At 41.6% G+C, this 14,806-nt stretch overlaps 1 protein-coding gene across 1 annotated transcript in view; it reads right to left on the bottom strand.

Annotated features, from left to right (window-relative positions):
• LOC130267154 (vomeronasal type-2 receptor 26-like) overlaps positions 1-12,335 on the bottom strand; it is a 58,630-nt gene extending 46,295 nt beyond the window's left edge. Inside the window, exons 1-3 of the mRNA XM_056516859.1 lie at positions 12,301-12,335; positions 9,074-9,365; positions 2,908-3,714 (exon numbers count right to left, since the gene is read on the bottom strand). Of these exons, the coding sequence (XP_056372834.1) occupies positions 2,908-3,714; positions 9,074-9,365; positions 12,301-12,335 (1,134 nt within the window). The remainder of the gene's footprint in view (positions 1-2,907; positions 3,715-9,073; positions 9,366-12,300) is intronic.
• Between the last annotated feature and the right edge of the window lie 2,471 nt (positions 12,336-14,806).

Genomic DNA, 14,806 nt, shown 5'->3' with positions numbered 1-14,806 from the left:
ACAAAATTTATCAACGGACGTGCAAAACTTTAGTAAATTTTGAGCAAGAGTGTAAATTAGACAGTCAGTGTAAAGGGGTAGATGTGTGTTTACAATAGACACCTAATGATAAATGTCCCCAATGTGTGTGTGTGTGTGTGTGCATGTGTGAATGTGTGAATGTCCAGCATCACGTCCAAACGGCTAAATATATTAACGTGAAACTTGGCACACATGTTACTTATATGTCAACAACAAACATAGGATAGGTGATTTAACCCTTACTCACCCCCATTTGCCAAGGTCAGGGTTTTTGGTTAAAGCCCCAAACAAGTCTATGGGAAATATGTTACTGCATAACTTCCAAACGGCTGGAGATATTTCAATAATACCTGGTACAAATATTACTTATATGTCAAAGAAAAAGATATGATATTTAAATTAACCCTTACCTACACCCTTATGTAAAAGATGGGTTTTTGCAAGCATTCAAGTATATGGGACTTCCAGTACCTTACAGCACAAGCTCCTCTCTGTATCTCCTGGTGAATGTGTCAGTCCGGCTTGCAAACCACACCCCATCTCACAAAGATACACCCACTTTTTAAGCCAAACCCCTTTTATTCTCTACCCTTTTTGTGCATCGGTCTGGCTTGCAAATCACGCCCAATCCCACAAAGCCACATCCCCTTCTATTTTCAGCTTACAATATCTTCATCACAAATCAGTCCCACCTGAGGACAGGATATGAGGATGGGACATAAGGACGGGATATGAGGATAGCATATGAGGACAGGATATGAGGACAGGATATGAGGTTGGGATATTAATATTTGGATATCAAGGACGATCGTATAGGATTGGCATGTTCAATTTATGCTTATCTTAATATTATTGAATTGGCCATCCCCACTTTAATTGTGTAACACATCTTTAGGCTCGAACACAGATATTCATACCTCTGAATATTCCATCTATATATATATATATATTTCTTAGCTTATAATTAAAAAATAATATTATCTATTTACCATCTGCACCCTCAAATATCCAGTCTCATTTTCATTTTAATCTCTAGTTCATGTCAATATCATTTATTGATGCAGGTATCATGTTATTATCATACATTGATTAGTGCCATTATCCCTTTATTATTATTATTATTATTATTATTATTATTATTATTATTATTATCATACATTGATCAGTGCCATTATCCCATTATTATTATTATTATTATTATTATTATTATGCATTTGTTAATGTCATTAACCACACTGGGGAGGGATCATTAGTGCCAGTAGGGAAGGGATTACTAGTATCAACAGCTATATCTCCCCAGTGCGCTCGCATCTTCAGGCTTTTTTCTCAGTACGGAGATCATGCTACTGCACATGCTCAAGATCCAGCATATAGGCACTCGTTTTTATCAGTGCGCGTGTGTCAACAGTACTATACTGCCACAAGGGCGGTTCTCCTGGCGCCGGCGGGCACATGCGCCTGGCGCTACCATGGCATCACATCAGTGATTGGCGCGGTGGAGGTATAGTGAACTGGATTAGGGAACGTCATCCTAGTTTGTTCTTGGCGCCAAAGGAAATAAGGTATGTCTAACAAGTGGTCTCTACAGGTCTAAGAGCAGGTGGGACTGCTAACTTGGATGTCCCACTCCAGAACCAGCATCAAGTTATGCAGGGCGTCTAAGTGAGTGGTCCATTATTGGACCTACCCATCATTATTTTGGCAACTATTTATGATTTTTCTATTGCCATATTGTGTTATTATGCCTGTTGTTTCCAGTTCTTTGTCCCCTGATGAATCCCTTGCATTGGTATAGGATCTGCTTATGGGGGGAAATGTGTCAGGACTTTATGTGTATCTAGGTGTTATAAATATACTGATATATAGGACAAAACTTGCACATCTTTTACAGGCGGCATTCTAATGTGCATAGGGGCAATAATCGACTTGCCCTTAATTTAGACTTAGGATTTGGGGATTTTTTTGTGTTAATGGCACATTACTATGGTACTGTTTGTAGGACTTTTTGTTTGTGTGTTTTAGGACACTTGTTTTATTGCATACTAAATAAATGTTAAGTTTTAAAAGAGCACATACTTCTAACTACAGCGAACTTTGTCCTAGTCTGTTCATATTTGTATCTTTGTATCTGCTTCTCTGTGATAGACTACCTTAGCAGAGCCCTTTCTCTGACAGATGGCCCCATGGACTTCTGTGTCACCAGATTAGACCATTGGCCAGAACTTGCCCAGTTTACCATAGGTGTTTTTTTTTTGTCTAACCTCCAGTGTAGCATCAGAGAAAATGTTAACAGCTAGCAACGTCACCCCTAAACGAACAAGATTGTCAGCCAGCAACGTGGAAAAACTTACATTTGCTCTAAAAAATCAGGCATGGACCAAAAGAGTTCAAACCTTCTGTGCCAGATGCCACTGATTAGACAGTATTACCACAACCTCTGCTGTACACTGGCTACTGCTGGTAACACCAGTCCACCACCTACTGCTGTACATTGGCTACTACAAGTCAGCCACCTTCTGCTGTCCAATGGCTACTAATAGTAACACCAGTCTGCCAGCTCCTGCTTTATTCTGGATACTCTCAATCCGCTGCCTCCTGCTGTTTGCTGGCCACTATTAGTAACACCAGTCTGTCACCTACTGCTGTATGCTGGATACTTTAAATGAACACCAGTCCATCTCCTCCTGCTGTATGCTGCACACTGATAGTCCGCCACCTCCTACTGTATGCTGGCTACTAATAGTAACACCAGTCTGCCACCTCTTGCCATATGCTGGATACTACTAGTAACACCAATCCACCATCACCCTTACTTCTGCTATTTCCATACAGTTTGATCAACCCAGTGCAGTGAATTTTTCTTCTAATATAAAACCATTTGCTCACCTTTTTTCTGTAGACATTATTTTTATTTATTTTCTTGTTTAGTTTACTCATTAGTAAGGCTTTATGCATATGATGCAATGTTTGGGCCATCATTCGTACAGCTTTGAGAACATTGTATGGAAATCCATCCTCTATATAACGTGTGCGCTTTGTAAAGCGTTCCTTACCAGAGCAGTTATGAAGGGGTTTAGAAATAGTAGCCTGTAATAAAGAATTCTTCAAAGCATTTTGTGACAGGCAATAAAAAGAGGTGATCCAAATATCCTCCAGAATTGGATCATGTGGGTGTGTGGAAGGATGAACGCTTAAAAACTTTTCCTCAAAACCGAAAATCTCATAAGCTATAGGGCTAATCATAAAGCTACAATTAACAGGCATTCCAAAAGCAGGAGAACCTATCAGATCATGATCATTTGTCCAAGATGTCATAAAGATGAAAGTTTTGTCTCTGATACTTTGTACTGAATGTCCTATAATATTTTTAGCCAGTCCACTATTTGCACCACAAAGTATAACAACTTCAGCTTTTAAGTTATTCATAACCGAAAATTCTATGAACTTATTGTGTGTAAAAACCCAGACTAGTTCAATACATATTCCAGATTTTTGCAGCTCCGCGGTAAGGAGACGAAGATCCCGTTCTCCAATATCATCATTTGTAGTAAAGATACAAACCATGTTCCACTTAAAATATATCAGGAACTTCACTAAAGCCACATATTGCTCTTCATTATTCTGAACCGTACGAAAGAAATGTGGATATAATCTTCTGTCACTGAGTGCGGGGTCTCTGGCCCCATAACTAACCTGAACATGAAAATAGCTTAGTCACATATTTGAGGGCGGCACTACATTACAGACTTAAAAATGTGTGTGATATTCTCGTGGAAAATCGGCCTAAGGAGGATTTATTTCCACAACCTCCACATATAGGGGGAGATTTATCAAATCCAGTCCAGAGGAAAAGTTGCCTGCTCGCTTCTTTCATTTTTAACAAGGCCTATGCAAAATGAAAGAAGCAATCTGATTGGTTCCTATGGGCAACTGGGATGCTTTTCCTTTGCACAGATTTTGATAAATCTCCCCCACTTGGTGTGCCCACAGCTTTGTGATACTAAGGAGCTGTCACTCTTAGGGTTCTGTACAGGATACTTGCACACTGCCCTGGCTCATGAGGCTTAGTTTAGACTTTTGTTAACACAGTGTTTTTATTGTTTGTCCAACGTTCCTCACAGTACTAGAATACAACTTCTTGTTAGCAGATCCAGTGGACATTGTTCTGTGGCTGGGAGTAACTCACCACTTTAAAAAGGTCACAGATTTGGAGTTTCACCTCCAAAGGCTCATATTTATGTCTTTTAGTGGCATATCACTTCTGGTTACTTGTTGACCCAGATAAGATGCACTACCCAAAAGTTATATTCTAGCAACGGAGTTATGTGAAATAACATGGATCATTATGTTAAATGTGCAGTTATGTGTTGGATTGGTTAAAATAAGTAAATTACAAAGGTATACCTGGATAAAACCATTGTAGGCAAAATTTGCACAAAGGCCAGAAGACAATATATGTCACTCAGACACGTGAATTATTACTGTGATGGATATGTTTGATATATCGTGAATACTATATTGGCTGAGTAAGTATTACGCATTTGCAGAGTTGAAGGGCAAACCTGCCCTATCTTTAGTGAAGTGCTGAGGTTGGCAATCCTGCAGGAAGAAAGATTATTACTATGTTCCTTTCACCATTCTGTTGTTGTTGTAACAATGTCCGTTGTGGAGTGAAGCTTGGTCCCTGTCAGCTTGTCCTGTTGTACAGGCTGACCAAGCATGAGAGTTCTCTAGTCATTTAGGTGTATACAGAGGATCTTCTACTTCCAACAGTGGCACCCTCGTGGAGTTGGAGCAGGCAATTAAGTAACAAAGTTCCCAGATGCCAAATTTTGATGGTTAGTATTTGTCTGTAAACTACAAATAACTTCAAGGCACACAAAGCCACTTTTTTAGCATTGATACTGTATACCTTAATAATTATGTCCATTCATAAATTTCTTTTTTTAATAAAGGAATGGCAGGTCCATCATGCAATTATTTCCATAAATTGGTATACTTAAGGTGATGACAATGGTATAAATGGGCACTCTCATTAAAACAAATTTTTGCTATTGCACTTAACTTATGGTAAATAAAAAAATCTTTCTAATGTACTTTGTTTAAAAAAAAAAGTTTTCTATGTTTTATTTGTGTTTAAAAAAGCTGCCACTAGATGTCTCCCTACTTGTTCAGAGCACATTTTCCCCCATCTCATGCGTCTGGCCTGACAGAAGTCCAAACACAGGAAGTGCAGCCTAAAGTGCTGAGGGGGGGGGGTTGTCAAGCTTCCTCCAATCATAGCTCCTCTCACACTTAAAGGGGTTCTCCGCTGCCCTGCCTTCCGGAGCTCCGCTCACAGCGTCCTGAAGTTTATTCCTCCGAACGCTGTGAGCGGGCTTCCGTGTTCGAGGCCGCCACCTCGTGATGTCACACCTGCCCCCTTGTGACATCACGCCCACCCCCTCAACGAAAGTCTATGGGAAGGGGGTGCCGGGGCAGCAACGTACGCCAAACAGCACCGCAGCACCCCTCTTTTTTTTGTTTTTGCTAGGTCTGCACTCAGCCCAGGCCTATATTATTGGCAGGAAGCTGCATTAGGGCCCTATTCCTTCTGGCAGCCTCCCAGTCTCATACTGGGAGCCCATGATGAATGAGCTTTTTACATCTGTTCCCCCTGGGGCGGTGCTGTTTGGCATCCATTGCTGCCCTGGTGCTGTGTCTGTGGGGTGGCGCTGCCCAGACACCTGATGGGAGTTATAGTTCAGGGGCTGAGGGGCGGATCGCACCGGGTCATTCTGCAGAGACCCACTGCAATCCGCATTTATTAAGATAACAAGCCGGCGGTACATGCCTCTACAATGCACTGCCCGCCAGCTTCTATATACACCGCTCATAATTCATAATCCCCGATGCCGGGAGACAGGAGCTCTGATTGGTCAATAGCTATCCAACAATCAGAGCTCGAGTGTTCCGTCGGGGATTATGAATTATGTCAGTGTATATAGGAGCAAAGGAGCGTAGTGTAGCTGCATGTACCGCTGGCTTTTTAACTTACATGCAGATCACATCAAATCATTCTCTGGAGATCTATTGCGATCTGCATTTATTAACTATACAAGCCGGCCGTACATGCGTCTACATTGTGCTCCCCGATGACTCCTATATACAGTTGTCATAATTCATAATCCCTGCCGCCGGGAGACGGGAGCTCTGATTGGTGGATAGCTATTGACCAATCAGAGCTCCCTTCTCCTGGTGGCGGGAATTATGAATTAGCATAGTGTAGACGCATGTACAGCTGGCTTGTTAACTTAAATGCGGATCGCAGTGGGTCTCTGCAGAATGACCCGGTGCGATCTGCACCTCAGCCCCTGGACTATAACTCCCATCATGGGCAGAGTCTGTCCATGATGGGAGTAGTCCTAAAAGTCCTGCAGCCAGGGGATGTGCAAGTGCCATCCCTCAGCAGCGCTGCGGTACTGCAACTACTCCCATCATGGGACAGGCTCTGTCCCATGATAGGAGTAGAAGGGCAAGGGCAGAGGGACAGATTTCTGTTCACATTATGTGTTTTGCATAATGGGAACAGAGTCTTTCTGGCAGTGTGTTCCCAAACAGGGAGACTCCAGCTGTTGCTTAACTACAGCCCACCATGATGGGAGTTGTAGTTTAGCAACAATTGGAGGCTCTTTGTTTAGGAACAAGTGCATTATATGCACTCTTCCCAGAGGAGAGCAAAAAAAAAATTACTAACCCATATTTCTTGTGTTTCTTTTCTTCTCATTTCAGATACGTGAGAGGACTACGTCAGATTCGGTAGACTGCATAATGACCACCTTTTTTGTTATTTTAATAAAATGGTTAATGAGGGCTGTGGGGGAGTATTTTTTTTTTAAATAAAAGTTTTTTCCAATGTGTTGTGTTTTTTTATAAATGAATTTTCAGGGTTAGTAGTGGAAGCTGTCTTATAGACGGAATCCATTACTAAGCCAGGGCTTAGCAATAGCCCTAAAATCAGCAAATTCTAACCTCTAATTATTACCCCATTACCCACTGCCACAGGGGTGCTGGGAAGAGCTGGTACCAACAGGCCCGGAGTGTCAAAAATGGTGCTCCTGGGGCTAGGTGGTAACAGGCTGGTGTTTTTTAGGCTGGGGAGGGCCAGTAACAATGGTCCTCTCCCACCCTGGTAACATCAGGCTGTTGCTGCTTGGTTGGATACTAAAAATAGGGGGAACCCTATGCGTTTTTTTTTATAAATAAAAAACGTGTGTGGTTCCCTTATTTTTTCAGTATCAGCCAGATACCAACCAAGCAGCAACAGCCTGACGTTACGAGGGTGAGCAAGGACCATTGTTACTGGCCCTCCCCATTGTTACTGGGGGCTAATGCTAAGCCCCGGCATAGTAATAGATTATGTCTACAAGTTGCCTTCCACTACTCCCCCCACAGCCCTCATTAACCCTTTTATTTACATTTAAAAAAACGCTGTTCATTGTCGCAATCCACAAAATCTGACATAGTCCTCCGCATTCATATCTAAATTTCAGAGAAAAAAAAAGTTTTGTACATTTTTTTGTTTCCACACACCAGCAAAAATGCAAAACGCAGGAAAAAGCTGGGACAGTTTTTCTGACGTTTTTTTAATGATGGACAAAAAACCTCAATGGAATCCGACCTCAAAGCAATAGAACCACTGTCGGCTTTTCCTGTAAGGTAGAGAAGGAGTGCACGGTAGAGCGAGGGGGTGGGGCGATTCTATATTTGCATATGATTTATTAAAGGAGTGCACAACTTTAGTAAATTCTGAGCAAGAGTGTAAATTAGACAAGCAGTGTAAAGGGGCAGATCTGTGTCTACAATAGACACCTAATGATAAATCTCCCCCATAGTGTCTAAAACTTCTGGAATACATTGCAGTGTTGTGCATATCTTATGAGGCTTATTGCATTGCCTGTTTGTGAAGAACCTATTTGCCATGAACCAAATTATTTTAAAAAGCTTGCTCAACTCTAGTTATGGTCAACTTCAATGTGTATGTATGAGATGGTATGTATGATGGTATGACAAGTTAAAACAAAACACAAAAAAGAATAAAGTTACATTTAAAATAAAGAGTTAAACATTTTCCATTACATTTCTTATTATGATTCCATTGTAATTTCTTTATACAAAAAAAACTCTATGAATGGACATTATTATTAAGTTATGTCACTGCTGAAGAAGCTATGCATGCCTTGAAATGTGGACAGCATTCTTCTAGCCAGCAATATTTGGCATCTCAGGATTTGTTCGCTCCCTACAGGTTTACCAACCTGAGAAATTCACTAAAAATACAAGATTCATCAAGATAGGTGGCACCACTTTAGTAATGATCTCTACCTTGGAACATTCACTTTTTGGTTAGGGACATTGACTGTCGATATACATCATTGCTTGCTAAGCAAAAGTCAATGTCCATTTAGCTGTAACAGTTTGGCATTTCAGTAGCAGTAACAGTCATCAGTAATTTCAAGATCGTATCTTCATCTTTTAAAAGTAGTTAGTAATGTAAGTAAATTGCAATAGCCTATTATTTATAACTCATGGAGGAATATACAGATTAAAACACTGAAAAAGCTCAATAGAGCATACATAAAGATTGAGTGAGCACAACAAACATCAACATCAGGAAATCACATGCCCAATCAATGCAGTTACAGGATGTTCAATATAATTAGGCCCTGAGACAAGCTGAATATAATGTGACGTCCAGTACTGGCCTTTTGGCACAAGGTAAACTCCTGGAAATCATTATTATTGACCATAGTATATATTGTAAATCTACATATTCTGTGGTTATGCATTTACTAACATACATGTTACGGTATGTCACAAGAATACTGCTTTAATTTAAAGTGGTCAGAATGTATGTAGATAGAATGCGTGGTCCATGATAAAGTAAACTAGCACATTTGTTTAATATCAACAAATATTTTGTAGCAAACCTCTGGTTTGAATTAACGCAAAAGCAAAATACTAAATGGAGCAGTTTTGGTATGATCTCTGCAATCTCTCTATCACTACTTACCTGTGTATATCCATATATCCCCAAAAACTTGGCCATTGGTAGAGTGGTGACAGACTGAAGGTCCCCAATAAAACCGGCTACCGTCCCATGCTCCATACAGGAATAGTTAGGAGCTGTCACTGAGTGTCCAGACATTATCTGCAGGACGTCCTTTATAACTTTATTCACATGCCCACAAGAGTCATATATGTGATATCCCAGGGTGATATTTGGTAGAATGTTTGGGTCATTGTTAATGTCATTAATGGCAAATATAAATGACAGGATATGTCTGTATTCTCCTAAGCTGGAGCTGTAGGAAAGGTAAAAAACAATTGATGTTAATGTTATGTGCTTAGTGCCTTTAAGAATGTCAGATTAATTCTATGTTACATTACTATATTATTATTTATTGATAAAAAAAATCTAAATCTGGAATAATTGTTCTTAGATCTTCCTTATATGTGCCAGGATAATTCCTCTAGTGCTTCAGAGCTACTTATGGTTGTGCAGTGGCAACCAGGATGAAAACGTATTACCTGTGATGTCACCTCTCTTTACACCAATATAGCCCATGGTATTGGACTAAGAACTTTCTCCATGTATCTAACACAATATCCAGGGAACCTTATGGAGCAGCAATCTTCTTTCCATAAAAGATCTGAGTTTGTACTGGAAAAAAAAAAATCTTCACATATGACAGTGCCACCTAGCAACAGATTAGCGGTACTGCAATGGGAGCCAAAGTGTTCCCATCATAAACTAATCTATTAATGGGGTCATTAATTGCTGCTCATTTAGTTCTTTTTTAGGCTGCTTTTTGTATTGTAGTACTCGTTCACTTTATTAGGCCAGCCTTCTTTCTCTTTCCTCCAGTCAGGGTGCATGTTTCTCACCCGTCTGTACTTGGTTCTTTATACTCCTTGGTTTCCCCCCCTTTTTTTTGTCACTTAGGGGGGCTCCAGTTACTTCTTTGACTTATCTGCTGCAGTGCACCATTTGTTATTTACAGACATACAGCTATTTACCTGTACATTACTTTCTCCACCCCAGTATCCCCTTTTTTGTTCCCTACCATGTGTGTTATCTATACTATCATGTGTTTTTTATGCTTTTTGCAATCATTAATAAAGTAATCTACTTTTACAATTCACTTGCTTGGAGACGTTATTTTGTGTGCTATATGCACATGTAGGTGACTATATTGGTATTTTGTTCTAATATCTCCAAGTCTGATACATAGTTTCTGAGGAGTTGGTTTTATGTGGTTAGGTTTTTCTCTTCTATAGGTCATATACTATAGAGTTGTATTTTCCTATTAGTTTTCTGGTTGGTGACCAAATATTTATTATTATGTGTTTTTTATTGGGCCCTAGCACTTTAGTTCAGGAAGGGACCGGTGCCCAGTTGTCGACTCAACGTTTAGGGCGAGTGGGCAAGTAGGCAGGGAGAGCGGTTTTAGGGTCAGTTTAGGGCTCACTCTCACTGTCCCCCGATACGTCCCTAACACATACTGTGAAAGTACTGTAGAGCATTTTTCTGCCCTGATCAGTGCATACCACATACCTACATCTAAGTAGTTTATTATTTTGTACCTTTTAATCTGTCAAGGGCCTAGATACTGTGAAAGACCAGCCAAAAGTGTGCACCTGCTGCTGTTCTAGACAAATACTGTATTTTATTTATTTTTTTTTAACCCCTTAAGGACTCAGCCCATTTTGGCCTTAAGGACTCAGACAATTTAATTTTTACGTTTTAATTTTTTCCTCCTCGCCTTCTAAAAATCATAACTCTTTTATATTTTCATCCACAGACTAGTATGAGGGCTTGTTTTTTGCGCGACAAGTTGTCCTTTGTAATGACATCACTCATTATATCATAAAATGTATGGCGCAACCAAAAAACACTATTTTTGTGGGGAAATTAAAACGAAAAACGCAATTTTTGGAAGGTTTTGTTTTCACGCCGTACAATTTATGGTAAAAATGACGTGTGTTCTTTATTCTGAGGGTCAATACGATTAAAATGATACCCATTATTATGTACTTTTATATTATTGTTGCGCTTAAAAAAAATCACAAACTTTTTAACCAAATTAGTACGTTTATAATCCCTTTATTTTGATGACCTATAACTTTTTTATTTTTCCGTATAAGCGGCGGTATGGGGGCTCATTTTTTGCGCCATGATCTGTACTTTTTTTTGATACCACATTTGTATATAAAAAACTTTTAATACATTTTTTATAATTTTTTTTTTAATAAAATGAATTAAAAAAGTAGGAATTTTATTTTACATTTTACATTTTATTTTAATAGTTCGGACATTTACGCACGCGGCGATACCAAATATGTCTATAAAAAATGTTTTTTACGCTTTTTGGGGGTAAAATAGGAAAAAACGGACGTTTTACTTTTTTATTGGGGGAGGGGATTTTTCACTTTTTTTTTACTTTTACTTTTACATTTTTTTACATTTTTTTTTACACTTGAATAGTCCCCATAGGGGACTATTCACAGCAATACCATGATTGCTAATACTGATCTGTTCTATGTATAGGACATAGAACAGATCAGTATTATCGGTCATCTCCTGCTCTGGTCTGCTCGATCACAGACCAGAGCAGGAGACGCCGGGAGTCGCACGGAGGAAGGTGAGGGGACCTCCGTGCGGCGTTATGAATGATCGGATCCCCGCAGCAGCGCTGCGGGCGATCCGATCGTTCATTTTAATCGCGAACTGCCGCAGATGCCGGGATCTGTATTGATCCCGGCACCTGAGGGGTTAATGGCGGACGCCCGCGAGATCGCGGGCGTCGGCCATTGCCGGCGGGTCCCTGGCTGCGATCAGCAGCCGGGATCAGCCGCGCATGACACGGGCATCGCTCCGATGCCCGCGGTTATGCTTAGGACGTAAATGTACGTCCTGGTGCGTTAAGTACCACCTCACCAGGACGTACATTTACGTCCTGCGTCCTTAAGGGGTTAAAGTAGAGTTTTATTAAACATTTAAACCATTGAAACAGACAAGGCCTGAGGGCCAGAGATCCATAAAAACAAGGAAGACCATAAAATTGGGCTTCGTGCAGGGAGTCATGAACTACAGTTGTGAGGACAAAACTGTGTCTCAATAGAACCAAAAACACTCATATATTAAAGCAGAAAATATCAGTGGTAAATCTCAAAGAGAGAAGAAGATCATCAATGGTAGAGACAGAAACGCATGTCACCAAAAGGGAGTAAGCAAACCCAATGGCAAACGTGTAGAGAATCACAGTAGTCATAGGCAAAGTAGGGAGGTATGGTCCACCATTCAAGCGCAGGTAGTGTATAGAAGGAAAGGGGAAGAAGCGACAGAAGGGGAGAGATAGAAGGGGTAGCAAAGAAGGGAGAGGCAGAGAAGAAAGTAGTATGCAGGTCGGTAACCAAACCGTATACACACCGGGTCAGACGTCTGGATCCATCCCTCCGCAACCTCCGACTGGACCGTGGTAAGTGTGAGTGTAAAACGGCAGTGCAGGGTGTGGAAATTATGTAGCGTCCTCAGGTCGTGTAGGAGGGAATGAGTGGTGGGCAGGGTAGGGTCTCGGGAGGTGTGGGATATACCCATGGTTTCAAACTCCGGTGAGGATAGGAAAGATAGCCAGGGGGACCAGGTGGTTTCATATTTCGCTAACTTGGAAGGAGAGTCAGCCAGAAGTTCTTCCATCCTGTGGATGTTGGTCACCTCCTGGAGCCAGGAAGATATCGTAGGCGACACAGTAGATTTCCACAGTCGAGGAATCACCGTCCTCGCTGCAAGAAGCAGAAAGGAGGCCAAACGAGAGCGGGGTTTGGGTATGTCTGGTGGGAATATAGACAAGGCAGTCTCCAGTGTAACAGGTAAATGTGTCGAGGAGATGTGGGAGATTATGGCAAAGACATTGGACCAGAAATCTGATAACAGTGGGCAGGTCAGCCAGATGTGTAACATGGTGCCTGCAGAGGCGAGGCATCGCCAACTCGTGTCATCCAGCCCCGGGTAAAAGGTTGCTAGTAGAGCCGGGACTCTATACCATCTAGTGAGAACCTTATAATTGGTTTCCTGTGCTTTACAGGATATGGAGGATCTATGGCAATTAAGAAGGGCTTTATGCCAATCGTCATCAGAGATATGGTATCCAAGGTCCGCTTCCCAGCCATTCCTAAAAAGGCAAAGGTCGTGAGGTTGCTTTGTCCAGGAGGAAAGAGTATATCAAACTGATCATCCGGGGGGGGGGCGGTTGAGCAAGCACGCACAGTCGTTCAAATTCAGTTAGTTGGCGATGGAGATTAAGGCTATTTTTAGAGGTGTTATAAAAATGAGTCAGTTGGTGGTATTGAAATAGATGTATAGGTGTTACAGGGGCATCGCGTAAAACATGTTTAAGGGAAGTAGGCATCAGGAAGTCCCTAAAGACCATATTATTGTCTCTGGTGTAGGTGAGGAAGGACCCGCCAGAGGCAGTCAGGTGGGAGGACGGGTTTTCAAAAAGAGGCATCAACAGACCATCTGAAGGGAACAATGGGAGGCTCCACATATACCTTCGTCTTGGAATGGCGCACCGGTGGCAAGAGGAAAGGGGAGTAATTGGAGGGGGAGGTACAGGGAGTCCAAAGGAAGGCCGCTGGGTCAGCACCAATAACCTGCCTCTCTAAGCCCACCCACTGTTTATCCGTATCACGATTACAGCAATCACAGACTCTTGTGAGAACAGCGGTAATGCAAGCCCCCTTTTCTGTTTCGTCTAATCAGAATATGCCGATCTAGGGTGTTTATGCTTCCATACAAAACCAGATTGAAGTTTGGAGAGGTCCTGCAAAAAGGTACGGGGAAGGTGTAATGGCATGCTAGAAAATAAATACAAGAGTCTAGGGAAGACATTCATTTTCATTATATTAACCCTGCCCAGCCAGGAAAAGTCCTTGTTCTCCCATCTAGCCAGATCCGATCTCAGGGAATGGAGGAGTGGGGGGAAGTTGAGCTTGAAAGAATCGGCAAGATTAACCGGGCCCTGAACGCCCAGGTATTTGAGTGCATGGGTTTGCCATTTAAATGGATAATAAACTTGAAGGAGACGGAGGGAGTGTTGGGAGAGGGATATGTTGAGAGCCTCACATTTATTCAGGTTAAGTTGCTGAAAGAGGAGTATTGACGTATCGTGGACATCAGAGAGGGAAGGGAGAGGAGGATATGTAAAGAAGGTCATCCGCGTACGCCGAACATTTGTAATGCGTAGTGGGGGTAAGCAAACCTTTGATGTCAGGATTATTGCAGATCGCCACCAGTAGGTGTTCCATACATAGGGCGTATAGTAAAGGGGAGAGGGGACAGCCCTGTCTTGTGCCATTTTTGATGGGAAAAGGAGCAGACAAAACACCATTAATGCAGATCAGTGCTCGGGGATTTGCATACATAGCCATAATACAGGTACGCATCCGGTGTCCCAGGCCAATTTGGGAGAGGACATTGAACATGAACCTCCAGTCCACCCGGTCAAATGCCTTTTCGGCATCTAGAGATAAAAGGACAAGAGGACAATTATGTTTCTTGGCATAATGGATAGCCGAAAAGGGTATTATCCCTGGCCTCATGACCGGGTAGAAAGCCCACTTGGTCCGGGTGGACTAGAGAGGGCATGTGCATCGCCAGTCTATTGGCTATCAAATTAGTAAAAAGTTTGGCATCAGTATTGATGAGGGAGATGGGACGATAGTTTGGGCAGAGGAGGGGATC

Source organism: Hyla sarda, chromosome 1 (assembly GCF_029499605.1).
Source record: "Hyla sarda isolate aHylSar1 chromosome 1, aHylSar1.hap1, whole genome shotgun sequence".
Lineage (NCBI taxonomy): Eukaryota > Metazoa > Chordata > Amphibia > Anura > Hylidae > Hyla > Hyla sarda.
Note: the sequence above shows the minus strand (reverse complement) of the source record. Positions and strands in the feature narration are given on the sequence as shown.